The sequence below is a fragment of the Fundulus heteroclitus genome, chromosome 4, assembly GCF_011125445.2.
Source record: "Fundulus heteroclitus isolate FHET01 chromosome 4, MU-UCD_Fhet_4.1, whole genome shotgun sequence".
Lineage (NCBI taxonomy): Eukaryota > Metazoa > Chordata > Actinopteri > Cyprinodontiformes > Fundulidae > Fundulus > Fundulus heteroclitus.
In genome coordinates, this window is record NC_046364.1 from 36,771,061 (window position 1) to 36,796,484 (window position 25,424).

General features: G+C 39.0%; 3 protein-coding genes across 5 annotated transcripts; 1 reads left to right on the top strand and 2 right to left on the bottom strand.

Moving 5' to 3' along the window:
- Positions 1 to 3,896: 3,896 nt before the first annotated feature.
- On the bottom strand, positions 3,897 to 5,257 carry si:dkey-148a17.6 (uncharacterized protein LOC108190685 homolog). Its single transcript, XM_021319563.2, has one exon. It carries the CDS (start codon positions 5,245 to 5,247, stop codon positions 4,195 to 4,197), a length of 1,053 nt encoding a protein of 350 aa, XP_021175238.2. The 5' UTR covers positions 5,248 to 5,257; the 3' UTR covers positions 3,897 to 4,194.
- A 1,719-nt stretch (positions 5,258 to 6,976) lies between these two features.
- On the bottom strand, positions 6,977 to 8,207 carry LOC105930462 (leukotriene B4 receptor 1). The gene has a single exon (XM_021319564.2). The coding sequence runs from the start codon at positions 8,147 to 8,149 to the stop codon at positions 7,139 to 7,141; it is 1,011 nt and encodes a 336-aa protein (XP_021175239.2). The 5' UTR covers positions 8,150 to 8,207; the 3' UTR covers positions 6,977 to 7,138.
- Positions 8,208 to 11,169: 2,962 nt separating this feature from the next.
- On the top strand, positions 11,170 to 24,632 carry LOC105930489 (E3 ubiquitin-protein ligase AMFR). 3 transcript variants are annotated; one of them, XM_021319562.2, is made up of 14 exons: positions 11,171 to 11,342; positions 11,869 to 12,191; positions 12,316 to 12,408; positions 13,156 to 13,320; positions 16,154 to 16,306; positions 16,848 to 16,888; positions 18,256 to 18,388; positions 18,702 to 18,835; positions 20,748 to 20,858; positions 21,087 to 21,283; positions 21,365 to 21,468; positions 21,915 to 22,031; positions 22,153 to 22,343; positions 22,610 to 24,632. In XM_021319562.2, exons 2-14 carry the CDS (start codon positions 11,937 to 11,939, stop codon positions 22,752 to 22,754), a joined length of 1,839 nt encoding a protein of 612 aa, XP_021175237.2. In that variant the 5' UTR covers positions 11,171 to 11,342; positions 11,869 to 11,936; the 3' UTR covers positions 22,755 to 24,632. The 3 variants fall into 3 exon arrangements, with proteins under 3 accessions (XP_021175236.2, XP_021175237.2, XP_035992400.1); XM_021319561.2 differs by having other exon boundaries at positions 11,170 to 11,342; positions 21,087 to 21,468; positions 21,915 to 22,049; XM_036136507.1 differs by lacking the exon at positions 11,171 to 11,342 and having other exon boundaries at positions 11,937 to 12,191; positions 21,915 to 22,049; positions 22,610 to 22,754.
- The last annotated feature ends 792 nt before the right edge of the window (positions 24,633 to 25,424 follow it).

Consider the following 25,424-nt stretch of genomic DNA (forward strand, 5'->3'; position numbering starts at 1 on the left):
CTTTTGTGAGGTCAGCGGTAAGAACTCTACCGTGATGAGGAAAGGAGCTTCGGGCTGCTGTGCTGATTTCGGACGGCCTTTAACTCACACGTCATTATGTGACAGAAACACACGTGGAGGATTCTAGTCAAATCCGAGCCTCCAGCCAAAAGAACTACAAAGTGGGCACTCTCTTCTCTCTGGACATTTTTGTTAATTTCCAGGAGGTGGGCTGTGCTTTAACGTCATGTCACGCAAATGATTGTGGGATTCCTTATAGCTCCGTAGCACCGGTACGGCACATCAGAAGGCTCCTATGCTAAAGGAACTTTGATAGGACGCATACAGGCTCCTTTTCCTACCTCCTTCCTTACTGACTGCACTATTCGGACAGCACTTATCATAGTGAACGCTGACACACTTCCGCTTTCACCCGAAGACTCCTTACCAATTAGACGTTTTGGATGCAGAGAGGGACTTTTTAAAACAGTGGTCTCAAACTCCAGTCCTCGATGGGTTGGTTTGCTGCAACTTTGAGACGCGTCTCTGCTTCAACACATCTCCACCATGAGCCCACTAGCAGAAAAATCACTTCAAGAAAAAACACTCGTAAGGTTTCTTCAAGTCGATCATTGGTGTATTAATGAATCAATTAAATTTGCACTTGTAAGAAAAAAAGCTGTTTTTCTTACGTAATGAAAAGAAACATAAAGATGTTAAATTTGGCCTACACAGTATTTGTATGTGACTGAACAACCTGTAACTTAATCTCCAAACTAATAATTTAAGTGACCTTTCACATTCCTGCTTCTGGAGTTTTCCTCTGGTTCTCCCTGGCCCAGTTCCCAGAATGCATTGTCTTCTTGCTGCTAACACTCCCTTCTCCGCTCACATTTTCTCTCTTCTTTTCCCTTTACTCATTTAACTCTCTGGTCTCAGGAGTGATTCCTTGTGTGTCCTTTCTAGCTGAACCAGTTTGATCACCTGAGGGACACACTGGGAAGCTCTTGAGCTGAAAGCCCACATTAGATAATATTTACCTTCATGTAGTCAAAGTGAGCGAGCTTAAAGGGGCCTAGTCATGTATTTTGACCATACAAGGGGACCTAAAAATCCTTATATTCATCTTGAAATAAAACAATAGATGCCAGGCTTCTGTCCTGGTACCCTTTACTTGGTTGTTGTTGTTTTTTACCTGAAAATATTTGCACCGGGATCAGCAGACATTAACATTGTTGTGCCATCTGCCAGCAGTAACGCAGAACTATCAGAAAGCAAGATGGCGACCATTGATGCAGCTACTGTAAGAGCCAGCAGACCGTCCTGCAGTGCCTCGCAGTATAATGCCAGCTTGGTGTGGTTGTAGACCAACCCGGTCTACAGGGTTAGGGTTACCTAAAACCTTATCGCACCTCCGATGGACGTTGCTGACTCACTTGGCTCCGTTGCTTCTCCCCGTTTACTCATTGCATGCATGTGCAATACCGTACCTCTGGTCACGTGGTCTTGTCATTGGAAATATACACAGAAGTGCTTTGTTTACTAACAAACAGTGTGTAAAACACAGAAATAAAATATAAACCATCAGGGCATAGGGGATAATTGTGCCCCTTTAAACAGTGACAGGATATAGATAGAGTGATTGATAGATTTAAGTTTCTGTACATAGTTGCCCAATAGTGGTTTCATGAGGCAAATCCCTACCAAAATAGAAATGTAGTATAAAGTAATATTCAATAAATTAGGATATTATAAAAAGTTCACTTATTTCAGTTACTCAACCCTACTTGAAACACATATAGACTGTTTTCAAGCCTTTATGTTGAGGATTTTTTGCAGTTCCCGTGAACTACAACAGTTTGAATTGAACATTAACATTTAAACAAATAGGTTTTTAACCTTGATTTAAAGGAACTCAGGATTTCAGCACTTTTAGTCTTCTGGTAGTTTGCTCCTGATAAGTGGAGCATAAGAACCAAATCCTGCTTCTCCATGTTTGGTTATGCAGAGCAGGCTGGAGCCAGAAGACCCAAGTGGTCTGGATGGGTGATACACTGACAGCAAATCTGTGATGTATTTTGATGCTAAGCCATTCAGTGATTTGTATACTAACATAAGTATTTTAAAGTCTATACTCTGAGGAGGAATAATCCTTGAAGACAATGGAGCAGGGAAGGTGTCGCAAAGTGCAGACAGGCCAGAATCACAACAACAGTTGCATTTTTCTCATATTTCTAACATATTTTTGAGATGCATTGTTATTTTACTGGTCAAAAATCTGGTCTGCACAATAGAGCTGTTGAAAGCACTGTGTGCTTGCAACAAAAAGGACTTGGGTGGAGTTTTCATGTTTTCTCTGTGCATTCATAGGTTGTGTAAGGGTTCCTCTATCAGTCCAAAATTATACAAGTTGTGTGCATGTGTATCCGTGCATGGTTCTTAGTCTTGTTTGCCTTTGTGTTGCACCTGTGATGAACTGGTGACCTGTCCGGGATGTAATAAGCTTTTCACACCGTGATTGCATGGGGATCAACAGCTGATACAATCACAGTAGCCTCACAGACTTAATTTATTGGATTTATATGACAAATGTCTGATTGATTAGTCATGTATTAAACCATATTTTTCTAAAATGTGTTGAAGAAAATAAAAGAACCTTTTTTTTTTTCAGTTGCAGCTTATCCTGCAACGTCTAGCTTTGCTGTGTAGGTGTAGTTTGATAGAGTGTAAATGTATTTTTTGTCTTGTCCTGATGCCTGAATAGAAAATGACCAGCCTCTTCTATATTTTACCTTAGACCTGGGAAGAATAAGGAATATGTGTTCAGCAGGTCTCAATGATCTGGTGGGAGAGTGTAGAGTTAAAAGATGAATCAGGTAAAGAGGGAGCAGTCCAGTCAGAGATTTAAAGGTTAAGCCAAAATGGAAATGTTCTGTTTTGTCTTCATCTGTTTTACAAGATGTAGTGCAATTAAAAATGGCTTTTTGGCATCATGTCTCTGTTAGGTAAACTTGTGCATTGTCCACCAAACAGTGAAATGTGAGGACATGGTTTAAAAAAAAAAACAACAAAAAAAAACCATTAAAAAGGTGCATATTGTTGCTGTTGGGCAGAAATCTTGTATGTACAGTTTAGGAAGTTTTATATAAGTAACTTAAGTAATGTAAGGACAGGTTACAGAGGGATTGATAACTGTGTTTATGTCTCCCCCATTTATTACTGCTACTCCAGGTTTAGTCATTAATGGTGAAAAAGAAAAACGGAGCAGGAAGATACAGACTGTATGTTCTTTGTATTCATGACAACAGACAAACTTAAAGACATTGTAAAGCACACAAGTTATTCTAAATGCCTAAACATATTAGTTTTCTCTGTCCAAAGTTCATTTTTGGGTTTTGTAAGTTAGGGGCCAACTTTAGGACACGATTCCTCTTTTTGCATGTCAACCAAGGAAACATGCACTTTTTCATTTGGCAATCTTTTCAGTGAGGGGAAGTTAAAAGCATGACTGTGTTGTGGGATCAGATTGTATCAGATATTAAGAAGATGTAAACTGAGTTGTCTTTGTAAAGTACAGAAAATAAGAAGTGGTCAACAAAATTGTAAGACAGGAAACATGATGTTGTAGTTCTAAAACAAAAATATATATTGTGGGAAAGATTTGGTGAGGAAAAGACTATTAAACCAAAGGTTGCCATTCATAGTTACGGCGCTAACTGAATCTACAGATCTATTTGAGAGCTGAACGACCAAAACTCTGGTACTTTCTATATGATGTGCGCTTAAAGTCTGCAACCACATTTTATTTCACATTAACAGCAACCACAGTATTAGCGAGAAAAAAGGACCTATATTAGCCAATTCTGTTCCCCAAAGTCAAGTACCTGTTTTTTTTGTTTCTGTCAACAAAAACCAGACAACAGAAAACGGCTCCATTTTTATAAAAGGCTTTAATTAAAACATTTATTCGACACATAAATTTTGTGCTTTTTTATGGTATAAGGCATTGACACAAGGGATACAGAATACATAACTCATAAAGTTTCATAAATAAATTAACAATGGAAAATAAACGTAAAATGCACTGGTTAGATCATTAAAGATGCGTTGTTGATTTCCTTTTTTATACAGTAAAATAGTACATTATAAACAGTAATACACAAAAAAAGCACTTAGACCTTTCAGTGTAAGAGGAAGGATTATTTACACACACTTTCAAAACATATTAATTTGATCTTTTGATTCAGTCACACACTGAGAGCTGTTTGTCTGATTGCTTTGTCTCCTCGACACGAAGGACACCTCCCTGGTTCCCTCACCCGGCGAGGTGCTGGAGATGTGGCGGAAGAGCTTCAGGATGCCGGTGTCACGCAGCGACTCCCTAAAGGAGCGGGCCGCGAACATGTAGAGGACAGGATTAATGCTGCTGCAGATGAAGACCAAAGCTCCGGCTATGAAAACCATGGCTTGTTGAACAGTTTCCAGGCTCTCTGCTGTATCTTTGTATGAGTGTTTAATCGCCAGGATTACTATGGAGATGATGTTTCCTATTTGGTGTGGTGTCCAACAAATGGCGAACGCAACCACTATGCTTGCAATCAAGACGGTGGACTTTCGCTTGGACCTGAAGGTCATCTGGGTGATGCGGCTGCACAAGCACCCGTAACAGACCACGAGGATTGTGAAGGGCAGCACGTAGCCCACCACAGTCTCCAGCAGCAGACACACCAGCTCCTGAGTGTCAGAAGTATACTCACGATACAGGCAGTGCGCCGTACCGTCGTCCTCCCCGACGGTGGGAATAACGGGTATGCTGAACAGGAATGCGGCTGACCACAGAGCGAGCAGGACTTTATTCAGGGCTTTTTTCCTCTTCCAAACTGCAGAGACGAAAGGATAACGCACGGCGACGAAACGCTCCACGCTCATGAGCGTGATGAGGAAAACGCTGCTGTATATGCAGGCGTTTATCACGAACACCATGGCTTTGCAGCACGTCTGTCCAAAGACCCAGGACCGGGCGAGGGAGTAGATCCAGAGAGGGAGGGTGATGAGGACCACCAGATCCGCAGCAGCCAGGTGCAGGATGAGAACCACTGTGTGGGAGCGCTGCTTCACATGCTTCAGGATGGTCCAGATCACAAGCAGGTTGCCCGGAGCACCGACCACGAAGGACAGACCAAGTATCACACATGCCACCACTCTTCCACCATCGAATTCCTCAGGGTCCATTTCCTCCAACGGAGACTGTGCGTGTGAGTTGTTCATCCTGCCACGGCACATGTGCTGACTGTGGTGTCTGGGTGCAAAAACTAAAGTCTTCACTTCCCCATTATGTAAAGACTGCACAGGAACAAGGTTTCCTGACACGGCTTTTTAAGACCCAGATGGGACTCGTGCATGCGTCTTCTGCCCAGTTTTTACTAATTAAGCGAAACATTCAAAAAATAAAATAACAAGGGTTAGGAGCACAACTTGAATAAGCGCAATGAGCGGCAAAATAAATCCTTAACATTACTGGCCAGACTTATTTGAAAATTCAATCAAACTTTCTTTAGTTATACTGTACTGAGAAAAGTATTTGCTCCCTTCTAGATTTCCTCTGACTTAGCTTGGGTCTCCCCTTACATTGTTCAGGTCATTAAAGACATTTTATATCAGACAAAGATGACATGAATAAATACAAAAGGCAATTTTCAAAGTTTATTAATTTAATTTGCCACTCGGCATGACATTTTTCTTATTTTATTTTTTCACAAATGTGAAACAGCTCCTTGTGTTGGTTTTAGTCAGGAGCACTTTTCTGTGGATGCCAATGGTGCCCAGTCTCTTTCTTATCGTTAAGTACATTTAATGATGTTCTTGTTTTTTATGTGACCTCCTTTATTGAGTAAATGAGTTATTCCTCGTTTAGTAATTTCAGTAGGCTGCCTATTTCTGGGAAGGTTAGCCACTATGTCATGTTTTCTGTATTCATGGATAATGGCTCTTGCTGATTTGCCTTAGAAACAGTTTTTTAACTCGCTGCAGACTTATAGATGTCAGTGACTTTTTTTTCTTAAAAGTTCTTGAATTTTATTAGGTTGGGAACACATTTTGTTGTATTTTGCTCTGTAGATGTCTGACAGAAGACAGGCCAGCATGTGGCTACTAAAATTTCATATGTAATAGTATGATTTTAATAAGGGAACAATTACTTTTACTCAAGTTAATTTGGTCTGACATTGAAATTCGTTTGTTGGTCTAAAACCTTTAAATGTCACAAAAAAGGAAAAGCAGAATGAGTCTGCAAGAAGACAAACACTTTTTCACAGTATTGTGGTTTGTCACAAAGAAAACCATGCAAGGGTCAGTTTTTATACTTCTCCAATTTGGGTGTAATTCATTAGTTAGTTATAATAAAATATATTCTCTCAAAAATATCCTTCGACACACTGGTGACATCACATAAGGCTTAAATAAGTTAGGTTGAACCCCTTGCAACCCAGGTGAAACTTGACTTCTTTAACATCAATGTTTAAACCTGTCGCCATGTTTGCTAATGTCAGCTGATCAGCTTGATACGTGTATATCTCGTGATGTCATCAACGCAGAAAACCACCAAGCAGAATTCATGTTTGTTGCTTTTTCGTAACTGCACTTCTTAAAACATTTTATTTGATTAAGTCCCACTTTTGTGTACGTTTTTAGTGGCAGAAAAATACATCACTTGGATAATATCTTTAATCAGAATAACTGAAGCACAATAACATAATACACATACACACACGCACACACACACACACACACACACACACACACACACACACACACACAATATTATATATATATATATATAATGTGTATGTGTGTTTCAAATTGGATATACAGGTAATTTTTTTGTAAAAACACAATATATGCAACAGAATTACTGGTAATTTTTGAATTTTACAAAATTATGCAACAACCACAAGTTCTTCAAAACATTTCCAACATGTGACGTTAAGGGGTTTTGGGTGAATCTTTAGGCAAGGGTGTAGCCATGTGGTAGTAAGGAGAATTGCAACTCCTTATTATTATTGCAAAACCTCTTAGATCCGAGTTGATGTCTGTACAATAGGAAATATTTACACCTTTCAGCCCAGTTTTTCCATAAGAGCAGTAATTGTTGTCCCCATTTTTAAGTAAGGGAGGTAGACATGATGCCTGTCTCTCCCGACTTCTGGTCCTTCTGTTGTTGAATTGCGAGTTCCCTGAGTCTATTTGTGCTTGAGGCCAGTTCCTGAAACAGCTTGACCAGACTAGACTCTTCAAGACTGCTTCTGAAGTTCCTGGCGAAGAGGGCGTATAATACAGGATTCACAGTGCTGCTGATAAAAACCAGGGCACCAGAGACGAGGACAAAACTTTCCGGGACGCATTCATAATCTTCGTCTGACCTAGAGATGCAAACTACATCAATAATATTAATAAGGTGGTAAGGCAACCAGCACAGGAGGAAAACAAGCACCACGGCGTGAATGAGAACTCTGGATTTCCTTTTCGATTTGAGTCTAAGTCTCTTGATCCGTGCGGCCACGAGACAGTAACAGATGCTAAGCGTAATGAAAGGAACCACGAAGCCCAGCAAAGTCTCCAGGCATAAGAAGGCAATTACTTGGCTGTTATTGTTTAAGTCTCTGACAAAGCACAGCTCATTTTTGTCGCTTCCTTCCAAGTTCTGGGTTAAAGTACTGGGCAATCCAAAAAGAAGCGCAAGAAGCCACAAAAAGGCAATGCATCTATTCATATTCTTTTCAGTCTTCCAGCGCATCATCAGAAAGGGATGACAGACGGCTAGATAGCGTTCCACGCTCATAAGGGTGACGAGGAAGATGCTGCTAAACATGCACACTGTAATAACACACATCAAGATCTTGCAAACTACCGTTCCAAACTCAAAGGTCCACACCAGGGAGTAGATCCACACGGGCAGAGTGATGAGGACCATCATGTCTGCCACTGCTAGGTGCAGGATGAGGACCACAGTGTGAAAGCGCTGTTTGATGTGCCTCAGGATAGTCCAGATTACAAACAGGTTCCCAGGAACTCCGACCAGGAAGGAAAGACCCAGGATAACACACGCTGCTGCCGTCCCACCGTCCAACTCCATAGGGGCTTCTGAAGGTAACGTCTTGTTGGCGTAGTCCATGATGAATGTGCTGTTTACAGCGGTGCTCCCAGTATAAATGAAACCGCTGTACAAGCAAGATTTTGCTTCCCTTTCCGAATAAACTGAAGAGAAAGCAAAAAAAAAAAAAAAAAAAATGCACATTCATACAAAGTTTAATCCCTAGTTTTACAACTTCAGACATTTAAACTGTCGTATTTTACAACTAAGGAAGACAAGTACTTGGTTTATGGAAAGGTCTTAGTAAGAAACTACAAAATAAAAAAACAAACAAACCTGAAGTTGAAAAAAAGAAACTAAAAAGTTGGAAGGTCTCTCCAAAGGTTTTTAATTAATGTGGGTAGTTTCTGCTGAGGGCAAGAAATACAGCTTTCTTTACTCAGTTTTTAATTATTAAGAAGCCTTTTTTAAAGTAAACGGGTTGACAATCTGTATAAGAGGTTACACATTATTCCAAATAGTTATTCAACAGGACATACAAGATTTTCTAATTACCTAGGCATTCGTAATTAATTTTCTTAAATTGGTCATTATGAAATTTCAAGATTGATTACACTAAAGCACTGTCAGCATAACCTGACAGGTTTGAATGAATGAATTATAATAGACATTACAAAACACTCCACATTGACAAACTTAATGAAACTTACTATTACAAGGGTTTAAGCAGAATACGGTACCTGCTGCAACAGTAGAACAGAAAGGAAGGCTGGATAACAGAAAGGAAGGCTGGATATACCTAACTTTTCTCCGACAAGTTTCACTTTTGGATTTGTTATAACACGGTCACGCACATTAACTTTGACCTCTGTCCTCCGTTCAATTCATATGTATATGAAGAGTTAATTATTACCATTTACGCATCTACCTCAAATGGTCAAATCTATACATGAGCCTGGGAAATTAAATAAAACACAAATATCTGATAAAGTAATCCCACAAGGACTTTCAAACAACCGGTTAATACCACAGGATGTAGTTTAGGGATTCTGTATTTTTGTGTTGATTTTGGAGCCAGTGTCTTGGTTTTATGTTATTTTGCTTTGTTTCACTTTCTTAATCTTTTCTCTGTCAGTTTTTATTGCTCTTGCTTTCTGCAATCCCCACACATCAGCGTTTCATCTTACATTTCCATACTTTTTTAGGTTTAGAATGGCTTCTTTTCCCTGTTTTCACTCAGAAAAGTAATCATCATGCAGTTAGAAAGTTGAGGCTTTGATTCCAGTTTTCTAAGGCACTTGACCCTAAACTGGCTATTAATCTGCAAATATATTCTTTGTGAACACAGTTTGTTGAATAAGACCTGTAGCGTAAAAGTGTCTCAAGGGGTGAGTATGACTGGAACAACTGCTATACATGTTCTGTCCATTTAGATAGTGCTTCACTTCAGATCAGAATCAGAATCACAGAAATACTTTAATAATCCCAGAGGGAAATTACAGAAATTACTTCTGACCTAGTGTTGAAGTGTCTGCAGAACCTCGGGTGTGGTTTTACATAAGCATTGACTTTGACTCTGACCACGCAGGTTTAAGCCCAGCATAAGCCAAAGTTGTATATAAGAAGTTAAAACAAACAGCTCAATAATGAAACACAAATGTTACACGTTGGAAAGAAAACCACAAACAATCAAATACTGTATAGATAAATGGTTCTCTTTCTATTACTGGTACCAAATGAGTAAATAACTCTGGAAACAGAAAATATACATAGTAGCACAGCAAATCTTTGACCTTTATTGGTTTGCTGTAACTTGCAAAACAATATATATATATTTTTAAATATCATCATATAGATCACAGTTATTACATCTGTACTTACCTATCAAATAATCAAACTATTTCTCCTTACATTCTAAGCATATGCCTTCATATTTCTTAATACTATAAGAGAACACAGCTCTCTGTGTTTTTAGCCGGTCTTGTTTGAAATGTAGGGGAATTTTGGACATTTAAGCCATCATGGTGTCATCTACAGCTTGGGAGTTGTCGAGATCACATGCTCATTACTAACTCCACCGATTTTTCGAGTTTTTTTTATTATTTTTTTTAACTCCTCACAAATTACAATGAATGTACATCTCTAGATTATCTCCAGCACTATCCTGAGACCATTAGCTTTAAATCTTTAAATAGATCTAAATGACAAATTTATGAGTTATTTTCTCCAGAGACAATAAGTCACTCTCTCGAAATGTATATGAACATTCCTCTGGTATTTGGACAGGACTTGTTCTGTAGGTTATTTTTCTCTGAAACAGTGAGTCACTTTTTATCGTTAGGGGTTTGTCGTGCTCAGTGGGACTACAGAGGAAACATATTCACATCATGTTCAAACTAGATTATCACAGGCTAATAACATTTTATGCAAAAGATGGAAAGAATTCCATTAAAATCAGGCTCTCGTTCCTTTCTTGAAAGCATTATATTTTGGCATTAAAGCATATTATCATAGGCCGATGACATTTTATGCAAAATATGGTAATAATTCCATTAAAATCAGGCTCTCTTTCCTTTCTTGAAAGCATTATATTTTGGCATTAAAACATATCATAGGCTAATGACATTTTATGCAAAATATGGAAAGAATTCCATTAAAATCAGTTTTTTTTCCCCCTTTCTTGAAAGCATTCTATTTCGGCATTAGCGTTACATAGAACAACTCTTTAGTTTTTAATTTAATTGCATAATCAAAAAAAAAAAAACAATGAAAGGAATGGTATAACTTCGTACTTATTATTATTATTATATATATATATTTTTATTATTATTTATTTTTTATTATTATTTTTATTATTATTTTTTTTAATTATTATTATTATTATTATTATTATTATTATTATTATTATTATTATTATTATTATTATTATTATTATTATTATTATTATTATTATTATTCGGAGGGGGGCTCTGTAATAATAATTTTCCAAGGAGCAACAAGAAATTTGAGGGCTTAAAGTTACAATAATTGAATGAATTTTTTAAATGGTATTTTCCATGACTACGGCTTTAAAGCCGTGCTGATGACGCGCCGCCTGCCTGCCTGCCTGCGCTGCTCCGTTCAGCCGCAGCCAGCTGCCTGTGCTCGGCGGAATAAACAGGGCGATGTCGTCGGCTGCTGTTGTCTGTGACCAGAAAGCACGGCTCAGCTGGGAATAAATCACCCCCGGGTCTCTTTTTCTTCTTCTATCGTTTGAGTAAACTGGAGACAGATTGTAAGTGACCGTTCAACACAGGCCCGCTGTTTGGAGTTTGTTTCACACTGCGAAGCTACGCAGCTAATGTGACAGTTAGCTAGTATTAGGTAACGTTAGCCAGGTAAATAACCCGTGATGCGGGGCGTTAACGCCTGCTGTTTAACTTCTCCAATTCTAGATTATTTGCTTTACAGTTATTGATAAATGTGGCTAATTTTATTGTGTGTTCTACCGTCGAGTTAGTATTCATTCATTACGCTTCGTTTGTTATGAAAGTGTTCATACTTGTTGGCTAAATGGGGGGCTAACGTCACATAGTAACGTTAGCCGCCGCTTCGCTTTCCGCTTATTTATTTTTTTTTTTAGCTTAAAACTTTCATGAAAATGCTGCTCTACGTGTGTGTCCCGGTTGTGTTTTGTCGTCATTGTGGACTGTAGTAGTGAAAGGACCACAGCTGTGTGGTAGTCGCTGCGGTTATATAATGTTTACGTCCAGCTCTCCAAAGTTTAGCTAACGTTAGCCGCGTTGCTTCTGCTTTAACAGGCTGGTGGTGGTCGCTGTCAGTGGTTTGTTTTTTTTCTACTGCCGAGAAGCGGAGCGCAACAGCCGCGATGCCGCTGCTCTTCCTGGAGAGGTTCCCCTGGCCAAGCCTGCAGACCTACACGGCACTGAGCGTGGCTCTGCTGGCCGGCAGCATCTTCAGCGCCTACACCACCGTCACTGACCCCGGGTTTGGGGCCTTGGAGACCGATGATACGCCACATCCCTCCGAGGTTGATCTGGAGCACTTGAGCAGTGCGGTTGGTAACACGGAACTGGCTAGGACTGTGCTGTGGTATCTCATTACCGACACCCTGTTTGTATGGGTGAGTGTCGTCCACTTTCAAGGTTTTTTATAACGTCATCACCGTTTTTTTTTTAATGGTTAAACCAAAACAACAACAAACAAAAAAAACCTAATGGTCCCTTTTATTGTTTGTGTTCTGACAGGTGTTGGTGAACACATTCTGCTGCTCTTTGATGCTAATTGCAAAAATGATCCAGTATGTGGTTTTTGGCCCCCTCAGAGTCAGTGAGAAGCAGGTGAGCGTTTGATTTCTCCCACGATACGTAAGGTGGAGTTTTGTGCAGCCGTTGGCCTGTTACAGGTGTTTTCAAGCATTGTGGTCTCCGGGTCGGCAAAGTTTTCCAATCAATGCTAATCCCTTGTCTTAAAGTCAATTTTAAGAGATGCCAGAGAAAGTTCTGGAATGATCAGAGTCTGCTCTAGGAGTAGATTGTTGCAGTGGTGACCCATCCCCCCTCCCCCCTCCACCTTTCCACCTTTCCCTTAATTACAAGAAAGGCAAAATGGACTATTTGGAAATATTTCTGATTCTAAAAATCTGGAGTAACCATAATGCAGACAGTGAACAAGTGTCACCCATTGCGTTTATTTATTTATTTATTTATTTATTTTTTTTATTTAAGGTTTGCTATTCTAAACAAAAAAACTAAAGATGGCAAGCTACAAATGACACATCTGTTAAGGAGACAACGTTTTGGTTGAAGTTATATCAAATGTTTTATGTCTGTAATAATGCAGTATATTAGCAGCGCAATTAAGTGATGAATAACTATTATAAACAGTGGGTTACCCCACTGTTTATCACAGTTATTCATCTGTTATTCATCTGTTATAAACATCTCTAGTTATTGGTGCATCTCTAGTTATCATACAGTGAATGTGTCATGCTGGCCTGTGCGTTGTGTTGTAGTTTACATTGAACATTTGGGATCAGGAGTCGGTGCCTAATCTGCTGTTTTGTCCCTTTTTCTTTTGTGACTCAGCATCTTAAGGATAAATTCTGGAACTTCATCTTCTACAAGTTCATTTTCATATTTGGCGTGTTGAATGTGCAAACGGTAGAAGAAGTGGTCATGTGGTGTTTGTGGTTCTCGGCCTTGGTCTTTCTCCATCTCATGGTTCAGCTCTGCAAAGATCGCTTTGAATATGTAAGTATGTTCAGCTAAAGCTTATGTTTTCACTTCCTCACGTGCCGGGTAAAAGTACTAACCAGTTAAACTGAATTACTTGGTTTCCTTCTCTTTTTTTTGTTCCTATTTGCCTGCTACTGTACGGTTGCTTTTGAATGTTTCCAGTGTTCACAGATTTTGTATGGATACATTGATAATATTGTTGCAAAAACTAACTTGATTTTGTGTACTTAAATTATTTGAATATGCAAAAATCAATGCCCATCCCTGAAATGCAACTTGAAAACATTTTAAGCAGTTAAGTAAAAGGCTATCTACACGGAGATCTTCTTTCAGTATGTGTACATATTAGAGCTGGGTGACAAATCAATTTAATCGGTTCATTCAAATTTACTATTTTCTTAGGATTTAACTTTTGAAAAATCAGGATTTTATGTTCCAATGCACTCATTGGGTTTCCATTAATATCACAGAATGCAGTTTTATACAAACGGCCATCTTCTGTCTCACTTAACTTTTCTCTTATTTATAAAGATTATAAACATTTTATTACATTTAGAATGTGTGTCTGATCCATTCATGGGGTCTATCTAGAAACAAAAACGTGTTTTCCAAGAATAAAGCAGCCATCTTATTGCGTCGATGGACTCAGAAAAGTGAATTTTTGTTTTCAACAGACAGACTTTTGGTGATTTGCGACAAACAAAGCAAATTATATAGTTGTAGGAGATGTAAAAAATTACCATAGAGCAGTTTAATTGAGTGCTAATGCTTATAATAATCCAGTTTAAACAGACGTGATCATCCTCAGATTTTTATCAAATGTTCTCAGTATATTGAAGTGATCGGGGTATCACGTGAAATAAACTAATGTGTCCTTTTTCAGTAACACATTTAGAGACATTTATCCTGTTGTGGATCAGACGTATAGTAATTTACTGCATGTTGTGACCTTCTTGACGGGCCGGGCTATTTTGTTGGCGGGGTGCCCCCCTAGTTGAATGTTAGGGGAAACAGTGCACCAGCAGCAAACACTGTTATATTTTCATTGTTTACAAAGGCAGGGCCGCCATCTTGTTTTCAAGCATGTTTCACAGCTTGTTTTTAGTCGCACTTTGAACTCTTAGACGAAATGCTTGACATAAAGGCAAGATTTTAAAATAATTTCTGAAATTTCTTCTTTTTGTAAAGAAGAGGAGGGAAAATAAAGAAATCAGAGATATTATTTTTAAGCCATATCGCAAAGCCCTGGTACATGTACAGTAACTTCTTGTCCTTACATGTTGGTTTGATTACTACATGTGGCAACAGTTTGCACAGTTTCTTCCCGTGTGGTTAATTGTGCATAATTATGTTTTGAATTCTAAGTGTGAAAGCAAGTGTCTGTTGTGAAGAAAGCGAACAGGCTAACTAATAAGTTAGACTAAAGTGACACAATCTATATTCACATTATAAAGTTATTCTTTTGGCAACGCATACTCTACAAACCTTCACGTTACTTTAAGCAGTTGCTTTTAAAGCTTTCTGGAACGTCTCAGTGTAGATGTACTTATTCCAGCTCCAGGTCTATTAATAGTTTCATGTTTGGGCTTGTTTACTTACCGATATGGTTTCAACCCCAGCGTTAACTTGCCCTGTATTTGGGGGGGAGGGGAGGGGAGGGGGGGGGCAAAATATCAAATTTAATTACCTTCTGACACAAAGTGACATTTTATACAAGCTATTTGATGGATTTGGTAGATATGACGGTAAACTGACTGGCTTGATGTGCTACAAAAGTAGTTCTTGCCACCAATTTTAATTTTTTGTGTGTAATTACTGTAAAAGTCTTAAACTATCATGCTTTAATTCGGATTTATATATTTTCATTCCCCTTTTCTTCTGGGTTTTATTGTAGAAGTGCTTTTACTCGTGCCGTTTTTAGGCTGGAGCTACTCTCTGGTTTTCTCAACCAGGTGCCTTTCTGTTTTCCTCTTCATGTAGGTTTACGTTTTCGGTGAAGATCAGAAATTCAGGTTAAGCTGCTATAGGCCAAAGATAAGCATCTTTAAGTGGGTTGGGGACATTTGTGGTGTAGAAGACACCTGCATACTTTCGTGCAGTTTAGCGTTTAAAACTTTTAGAAATAGATAAACGTCCTATGGCAACAGATATTCAGATGATGTTTACAGTTTTAAACCTTTGCAATATAGATCCTAGTGGGTTGTATGTGACATTTTGGCTTAGTTAATAGGTTTTGTGGATTTTGAAAGATGTTAAGCAAAAAGTGGTTAAAGATTATTATTATTATTATTATTATTATTATTATTATTATTATTATTATTATTATTAGGGGACTGGATTAGCACGGTCATGTTAGTTTTATCTGAGTTCCATCATAGAAATTTGGGAACATTTTTTTTTTTTTTTTTTTAATTGTCTTTTTTAACAGCTTTTAAGGCTTTCTGGAAGTCTTTCAAAGTTCTTGGTTGGACGTTAGCACCTTTTATCACTTATCTTTTTATCTTAGTCCTTTTGAGTGGAGAGGGAAACGAGGGCAAGAGCCCTCCAGCAGAACCAGGCTGAAGATGAGCAGCCATCTGCCTCAGCCACCTGTGGTTAAGGGGTCAGAGAGGATGGCCAGGTGTACTTTCTATGGGAAATCGACACAAAGCTAATGTGAACAATACGTACAAATGATGCAGTAAAAGCTAATTAAATGTATTCAGTCAATGTTTACATCTACATGGAAGCACAGTGAAACTGTAAAATGACTTAGAATATTCAGTCCTGTTAAAGTATTTACCATCTTACACATTTTTTTTTTGCTTTTGTCACCTTAAACATGCTAATGCTGTATCCTTTTCTGCAGCTATCTTTCTCTCCGTCAACCCCGATGAACAGCCATGTGAGAGTGCTCTGCCTGCTGGTCTCCCTGCTCCTGGACTGCTGCGGCCTGGCGGTGGTCTGCGGCCTGTTGGGAGCCTCCCATGGCATGCACACTCTCTCCTTTATGGCCGCAGAGGTAATGGCCTTCGGTTACGCTGCGTTTTAAGGATGGATATCTGCTTTGTGGACTTCCCTCCTATGATTTGCCAATCCAATCATAACTGGGTTTTTAATCAGTCTATTATGTTCAAGCTTTGCCGTGTGTAATGTCTGGTAACTTGAAAATGTTTTTTTTTATTATGAATCTTCTAATGCTTGATTCAGATATGTGTTGTGCACTTAATCAGTTTATTCTTAAATCCATATTTAACTGATTTAATTATTCAAGTCATAATACGGTAAGATAAGGAGGCCTGTTGCTAATTAAACTTTGCCCATCTGCTCAGGTGCTGCGCCTCAACTATGTGTTTGCAGCGCCTTGTGTAGTCCCGTTTTCATTGGTTACTCTTATCTAAAGCAAAAGTGGCGTGATAAACAGTATTTGATCTCTAAATGGTCTGATTAGTGCCCATACCCGTTCCGAATTAGCTTGCCCCCGATTTATAAAGACTTCTGAATCTGAAAGTTCAAGCTTAGTACGTCTAAATAACATTGCTGAAATATTTTTTCTTTCTCAGTGTTTGTTGGTGACTGTTCGCACGGGACATGTCATTATGAGGTAAGTCTGTGTTAAACCCTGATAGTCGGGCACCCGCACACGGGAGCAGTACTGATGACGGCGTGCTCAAACTTAGAATTGGGCTAAACTTAGCAGCCCTATTTATTTTCTTCTGCTTCCAGAAGCACTGATTCCATTCAGCAGCAACTCCTCTCTCTGACTGACCAGACCAGTCAGGAACTTTTAACTAAACCTCTTAGTTTGCTGCTTTTTTTTAAACCCAGGCCAAAATGAAAGTATTTGTAGCAACTAACCTTCTTGAAATATTTCTTTCTGAATACATTCGCTAATAAATTTAAGTGAATTATCACATTAGAAGTTTAGAAATATATGCGATAACTATAAGAATATAGTCACTGATTGCTTTATTGCTGAACATGCAACTACCTCTTTATATTAATGCCAGTTTTGTCACTGTAAGAGCAGAATTTCTATTAAATGCTAACTCCTAAAAATCATACTACAGAGCCTTTCAAAAGTATTCACACCCCATGAATTTGCTCACATCATAGCAGGAACCTTTATCCGTTTTATTGAGATCTTATGTGATAGACCAGCACACAATATTACACAATTTAGAAATGGAAGCAAACTATTACATGGTTTAATTTAAAATTTTTTGCAATTATGAATCTGAAAAGTGTGGCGTGCATTTGCCAGGCTCCCTTCCCTGCCAAAGACACCCTTCTCTCCTCAGAAGATCACGGAGTGTAGTAAAAAATTAAACGGCTGTACGTCTTCACAGTTATTTCATTTATTAGACTTTTCTAAAAGGCGCCTGATCACGTCATGAGCAGTTTCTGCTCCTCTACTTTCAGCTCTCTCTGTCACCCACACAGATACGGCGTATATATTTGTGCCACCAAATTTAGCGCGCAGTGAGATTGGTTTGTGCGGTTAAATCTCACACTAAATACGTGTCTGACACGCGCTCAACTCTTCTCCGCCCGCTCTGTGCTCGCGTCCGGCTCCGTCTCTGCGGCCCTTCAAGACAATATTCCTCGGGGAACACTGATCTGTATTCAGCGTCTTTTTACTCTGTTGCCCTTAATTAGAATACAGTGTAATTGAATGCCTAATTAGTGAGTAGAGTCCTCGTGTATGCTATAATTTGATTTCAGTATAATGAAAACAGCTGCTCTGTGATGGCCTTGGAGATTTGCTAGAGAACATTAGTAAACAAATAGCTTCACCAAGACCAAGAAGGTCGGACAGATCAGGGATGAAGTTGGGGAGAAGTTTAAAGCAGAGTTGGCTTATAAAACAATATTGCACGCTACCCTTTTTAGTTTTACTTGTAGAAGCATTTTATAGCAAAATCAATGCATGTCTTAAGATTTTTAAAGGGACGTGTTATTTGCCCTCAGGTACTCCATCCATCTGTGGGATCTGAACCATCCAGGAACCTGGGAGAGCAAAGGCACATATGTCTACTACACGGACTTTATAATGGAGCTGGCTATGCTCTTCCTGGATCTCATGCACCATATCCATATGCTGGTAAGACATCATGTTAGTTAGTGGTGCAAAAGACTCATTACTAGTTGAGAACACTTACTAAGAGGTCAGGTCTGCAGCAGCCTGAATAGAGCCCTTCACTGCATGCTGATTCATGCAAACTTTCAGGTATAACCACAGACCAGGATCACATGTTCAGACTAGAAAGAACAAATGTGCAGGGCATAACAAACGTCCATTACGTGTTCCTCTGTCACATTCGTAGTTTTCTACCAATTACAATTTAAAAATGCAATCAATAATTTTGCTCTAACATTCTTCTAACTTCTCCCTCTTTATGTCCGTCTCATTCCAGCTTTTTGGAAACATCTGGCTGTCCATGGCGAGCTTGGTTATCTTCATGCAGTTGCGATATCTTTTCCATGAGGTCCAGCGTCGCATTCGCAGACACAAGAACTACCTTCGAGTCATCAACAACATGGAAGCCAGGTACTAACATAAATAATGTTTCGTATCTCGAAGTATGCTTTAATCAGAATAAGAAGAATCAAAGTCAACCTTATTCATAAAGTTTGTGGGTATAAACAGGAATTTAACTTTGGATTCCTGAGGGGAAAAAAAAAAAAAAGAAACAAAACAGGCAGACAAGTACAGCAAGCAGAACGGCAAACTACAATCTACACATTATTCAGGAAAAACAAGGTAAGAACTAGGGTGGTATGTACAGGAGATTTGTTTTTATAGCAGAGTAGCCGGGTTCTCTGATTGTAAAGTGTTCATCCGAGACAACCCAGGGATAGAAACCGGCTCCGTGTGAGCTCCTTTTAGCCATTAGCGCTGTACCCTGAACTTCCATTTAGGTCTCTACTGCTTCTAGAAACAGTCCAAGCACTAAAAAATAAATAAATAAATAGTCCTGCTGTTTTTGTTTTTTCCCTGGCAATAAGTAAATGTTTTTTTTGTTGGTGTCTGGTAAAAGGAGCCGTTTCAGTAACCTGCCAGATTTGACACCCCTAACCTAGCAACTCCAGTGAAGTAAAACTGGGACATACAAAAATTTAACACATAACTTTTATGTCACACCTTATATGGTAGTTATTTTTATTATTATGAGAATTAATAATTGCGAATGCGTTATATTAGGATAAATGACATTTGCAACTTAACGTTGGCAATAATACATGCCGAAATATGTGCATATAATTCCCTTAAATACATTAAAGACCTGTTGTTGCTGTATCAACCCTCTAGTCCTCTCAGATCTTCTGGTTCTGGTTTCCTTTGCATAACCAGAACCAGAACCAAGCATGGAGGAGAAGCAGCATTCAGCTTCTATGCTCCACAAATCTAGAACAAACTTCCAGAAAACTGCAAAACAGTCGAGTTCTTTCAAGTTTAGACTGAAAACTCACCCATTTAGAGCTGCTTTAAGCCCATAATAACAGGAACATTGACCAACATATTTGATGTGTATTGATGTTTTCATGTGATACCAGTGACCATTTCAATGTGATGTTTTTATGTTTTCACATGATGTAAAGCACATTGAACTGCCTTGCTGCTGAAATGTGCTTTACAAATAAACTTGACTGTCAAAATTACAACTTATGAAGCAGTAATATTATCACTAGCTACGTTTACATGGACAATTGGTAATCGGAATAAAAGGTCGATCGGAACAAAAATGCATCACATAAGCACACCAGTCAGAATATTGTGATCAGATTGAGCTCAATCGAAATTATTATTAGTATTCCTAATGAGGGTGGTGGCTTATTTCGATTGATAATCCGATCGATGTAAACGCTTGTCAGGATCAAGTTGTTCTGAAGGTGGCAAGCTGACCAGAGTCCGCATGTACGCCTGACGTAAACGTGAGGCGTATTTCCGAGTTGTTGAGTGGTAGAAATATGTTGGGCAGCAAATCTGTCTGTGCTCACGAGTTTCTATTTGAAACATTAAAAGAGCTCAAATTTGTTGCTTATTCAGTAACGTTTCAACCGTAAGTAGAACCTTATACAAGTACAGCCTGCGCGCTTGAAAGACAAACAAACTTGTATAATACTGCTTTGTTTGCTTTTTTTTTTTTTTGGTCTTCAGCAAAAATGGAAGTTCTTCTGTTTTTAGGAGACTTTGAAAACTGTGTATGTCAGAGTGGTTCTATTTTGAATATAGCCAGGTGCATAAGAGCACATCATTATCAGAATAATTGATTATGTGCCAATATAAACGGTACAATCCAATTATTATTTTTAATCCGAATACATTTCAATCCGTGATCGTGAAATTTTGTGCATGTAAATATACTGTTTACCCTTTTTGCCACAAAGTAAAACCCTGACCGACTTATTATGCCCCATCAATTCTTACTTTTATGGACGTTTATACATGTTTTGTGTAGGTTTGCAGTCGCTACGGCAGAGGAGCTGGCTGCAAATGATGACGATTGTGCCATCTGCTGGGATGCCATGCTAACGGCACGCAAACTGCCCTGTGGTCATCTTTTCCACAAGTAAACAAGACAATTATTTCTGTATTTCATACTCTGTTTGCATTGTTTTTTTAAGGGCAGGGCATGAAACCTTTTGGTAGAAATATTTTTACAGAACTGTATTGGCTTAAAGAGAAATTATTTGTGTCTCTAGTCTGAGACTCTGCGTACTACGATTAGCTCAATAAGCTGACGTTAGCTTCACGCACATAAAGCAACAGCGTAATCTGTGCCCGTGTGACTTTGCAGCTCTTGTTTGCGTTCGTGGCTCGAGCAGGACACGTCGTGTCCCACGTGTCGAACGTCTCTGAACATCAACGGCGACGGGGTTCCTGGGAGAACCCAGCAGCAGGGGCCCGGTTTGGAGGACAACATTGGCCCAGTAGGAGCCGCCCCAGAAGCCCGGCCACACATCAACCAACACAATCACTTCTTCCACTTCGACGGCAAGTCTACCACACACTGGGCGAGCCGTGGAGGGAGCTTGGACTCTGTGGCTGTTAACTATCCATGTGTTCTTCTTACAGGCTCTCGCATTGCCAGCTGGCTGCCCAGTTTTTCAGTGGAAGTAATGCATACTACTAATATTCTGGGCATGGCTCAGGCCAACAACTCCCAGCTAATGGCCATGGTAAGCTCTAATTTACAATCGTATGTGATTTAATGTTTTATGGGATCTATCTATCTATCTATCTATCTATCTATCTATCTATCTATCTATCTATCTATCTATCTATCTATCTATCTATCTATCTATCTATCTATCTATCTATCTATCTATCTATCTATCTATCTATCTATCTATCTATCTATCTATCTATCTATCTATCTATCTATCTATCTATCTATCTATCTATCTATCTATCTATCTATCTATCTATCTATCTATCTATCTATCTAGTTTTAAAATAAATAAAGTGATTTTGCAAAACCCATTTTGTATCACATATGAAGAAATCGTCCTTTTTTTTTTTTTTTTTTCTTTTCTGGCCCTTGGGTTTATTGCTATGATGATGATATAATAACTGCGATAAAAAGGAATGAATTGTCTCTGTTGTCGTGTTTCTGGTCCAACAGGCCCATCAGGTTCAGGAGATGTTCCCTCAGGTTCCCTCCTACCTTGTTCTTCAGGACCTGCAGCTGACCCGCTCTGTTGAGGTCACCACAGACAACATTTTGGAAGGACGAATCCAGGTGCCCTTCCCCCCGCAGGTCGGCGAGGCCATGTTTCACGATGGGTTTTCCATATGGATACGCGGGGTTTGTTTTTGTTTTGATGGCATTCTGGCATTGTTCTTATTCTCCTCGTTGTTAGGCCATAGAACGTGCCCCCATACCGGGGAACCCCGACGCAGAGGAGCTGCCGGGTCCCAGCGGCGCAGCAGAGCAGAACCCCAGTGAGTCGGATAACGTGGAGGCCAGAGGCGGTCGCTTCTCCAAGTCTGCAGAGGAGAGGCAGAAGATGTTAAAGCTGAGAAAAGAAGAAATGCTCCAGCAAGCACGCAGGTTGGCTTTGTTAAATGTTCGTCAAGATCAGCAGATGCTCTGAAATTCAAATCTGACCCAAGTTATTTTCCTCCTCTTGAGAATAAATTTCGTGCATGTAAAACTAAAAATGCAATTATAAAACCTTTTTTATTGCATGTTCAGATTTTTCATTATTTAGTCAAAGAGGACATTAAAGGTCAGGCAGACAGCTCTGCATGAGAAGTCCTACGTTTTCAAACCTTCTGCTGCAATAATTGTTCCTTCTGACTCTTTGCTCCCCGTAGGAGATATCTGAACAAGGGTCAAGAAGATCATGATGACTTGCCTAGACTGGAGGACTCCCTGGCGGAGCTGGACTCGACGATGCTGAGACGTAGAACCATGGCAGCTGCTGCGGAGAGACGCATGCAACAACAAGAGGAGCCCTGAAACGCACGATGGACTTGAGCAAGAAAGTTTACTACGTCATGATCCTAAGAGGCAACAAGAGCTATTTCAGCCTTTCCCCCCCTCCCCCGTTTGGTCTAGCCAATAGTTATCACCTATGTAAAAGTATAATTAAAAAGCTGTTCTGGGCTGCCGGAAGAAGGTGAGACTATTGAAAGTGGCCTCTGCTATTCGATCCAGAGTATTTGGAGCATTATATAAATGAATGGGTTGTAGCAAGTGAAGACTTGCAAGGTTGCATTGCCCTCTGTTCACGCGCCTCGCATTGCAACCACCAGCTTAGACAGTATCTGTCAACATTTGGACTCGTCGATAATGAGCACATTTTGCATTCAGACACAATTACAAGAACTTTTTTTTTTTTTTGAAAGACGTCAGAAAGTGTAATTTTTTTTAGATGAAGCTACTAAGGGTCTTTTTTATTACTTTTGGTCTCTTGCTTTGCTCATGGCAGAAACACCATGTTCCTGATGGAGAAATCCGTCTGGTTTATCTGTGTGTCGTTTTTAATAGTTTCAACTGTGAAAGAAGTAGCAAAGTTTTTATTTCTTACCTCGGAGTAAGAGAATGTCACTTTAACATTGGTCAGCCTTTCAGTCAACCATGAATGTTTCTATCAAAGGAAATGCTGCAAACAAAAGTGTTTTTTGACCCGCAAGGGTTGTTCCGTGTCAAGTGTTCTGTCGCTCTTTGTAAACAGTTTGCATTTTGTTATTTAACAAGATGGATTGGGGGGGGGGGGGGGGGGGTAGTTTGGCATGTAAACTTTGTTTTCTAATACGGATGCCCTCAGATGCGTAAGCAACGAATGGGGATGGATTACCTTTTCTGTGTAAGTACACTGGGCGTTTTTTCCTCGGTCTTTTAAAAGTAACCCTCGACTGTGGAGCAGGTAAATATTTTCAGCTGAGGACAGGGTTCTAAGTGATATTTATAGGGTATAAAGTTGAGTTTAGTCTGTAGCAGCTCCACTTGCTGCATGTTCTTACGTGGATGTCGATGCCACTCATGCAAGAGTCTTTTTAATACTTTGACAAAACCTGTTGCATACCTATCAAGCAATTTTTGGTACCTCACAGCAAGTCACCTTACCTACAGGTCATGGTTTAACTCTTCATAAATTAGTTTAATTAGGATCTACAAAAGAAACCCATTTGTGCTGCCTGTATTTAACCTGTGAAATGAAATGAAAAGGAAAATCGTTAGAGCAGCCAACGTTACCCGTCTGCTTCAGTACTTTATTTAGGTAAAAGTACACCAACGGGAAGCAAATTGTGGTTCCTGGAAGCCTTTAGGAGAAGTAATCAACCTGCCATGAATCTGTTGCTGATTGAGACATATCAATGGACAAAGGAGTGGAGACACTGCAGTGTAAAAAATAAATTAATGAAAAGGCAAGTTTCCAAACGCATGAAATGTTGACGAGCCATTTTGTGTCCATAGACCAAAGATCAGCCTAAAGCTTCCACTGAAAGCTAAAGTGTTACGATCTTTTATTTTGCATCTTTTGTTTAGTGGTGTTGTTTGGGGGTTGCTTTATAAAGATATAATTTAGGTTTAAAATTTTATATATATAGATATAAATAATAATAAAAAAACTGAACAGTTTTCTTTCATTTTCTGTTCATTCTGTTTAGGAACTTTAAAGATCCATTGCTTTTACCTCCTCGTGGTTTACCTTTCAAAACTTATTACTAATTTAATCAAAATCTTAAGTTCTTTTTTTTTTTTTAGGCTGAGCTTTCCTGTATTTTGTGCCTAAATCAAGGATGCTTTAGTTAACTTCTGTTCATCTAGTTTTTGTAAAATATGGTGATATGAAAGACTCAATAAACAGAGCTTCTACAGCTTTTCAACAAACTATGTGTATCTTATTATTATTCATCTTTTGGACATGCCATCGCAGAACAACATTCCTTCAGCATTATGTTTTATGTCTTGGACTTTTGAGTTGGGTCCAACACATTTGATTGCTGGATATCATTTCCTGGTGGCCGACTCATTACGAAAGGACAGTCTAAACTGTAGTTTCTATTTACATTAGATTGACGTCGATGCGTTGTCTCTGTCGTCATTAGGCTGCGCCTTCAACCTCACAGTGATGTGTAGATCATGACCGAGTCAACTCTATGTGCCAGCTCAAAACCGTTTAAGACTTAAAACAATTTCTTTAAAGTAATTTTAATGAGATGCTCTGCTTTTTAAGCTGTTTTCCCCAGCTGTAAGAACCATAGGTTATTTTAGTCTTCACCCTCCCCCACGTGTTTCTGAACACTCCAGTTTAGTTGATTGAAAGAATTTTTTTTTTTTTGGAGATATATTCGATCAAAAAAAAAAAAAAAAAAACAAACATACAAAGTCACTGTAAGGAAACTAAAAGATTGTAACCCATGAAAAATAAACAGGTTTAATGTCATTCTACATCTTTGCTTTTATCTGAGTATGTACAAAACAGTTCTCTTTTAGACGGTAGCAAGCAAGAGTATGTATGTATGTATGTATGTATGTATGTGTGTATGTGTATATATATGTGTGTATATATATATATAGACACGCACCAACTTCCTATGGCACAATTATGATATTATGGTGGAGAACTACGATACCATGGAGACACTCAGGCACAATGTTCTCAAATTTTGTTACACTCTG

Coding starts and splice junctions, on each gene's coding strand:
- si:dkey-148a17.6 (XM_021319563.2), bottom strand. CDS start 5,247: ATGAACAACTCACACGCACAGTCTCCGTTGGAGGAAATGGACCCTGAG.
- LOC105930462 (XM_021319564.2), bottom strand. CDS start 8,149: ATGGACTACGCCAACAAGACGTTACCTTCAGAAGCCCCTATGGAGTTG.
- LOC105930489 (XM_021319561.2), top strand. CDS start 11,937: ATGCCGCTGCTCTTCCTGGAGAGGTTCCCCTGGCCAAGCCTGCAGACC. Junction 16,889..18,255: donor ACGGGACATGTCATTATGAG/GTAAGTCTGTGT, acceptor ATTTGCCCTCAG/GTACTCCATCCATCTGTGGG. Junction 21,469..21,914: donor ACTCCCAGCTAATGGCCATG/GTAAGCTCTAAT, acceptor CTGGTCCAACAG/GCCCATCAGGTTCAGGAGAT.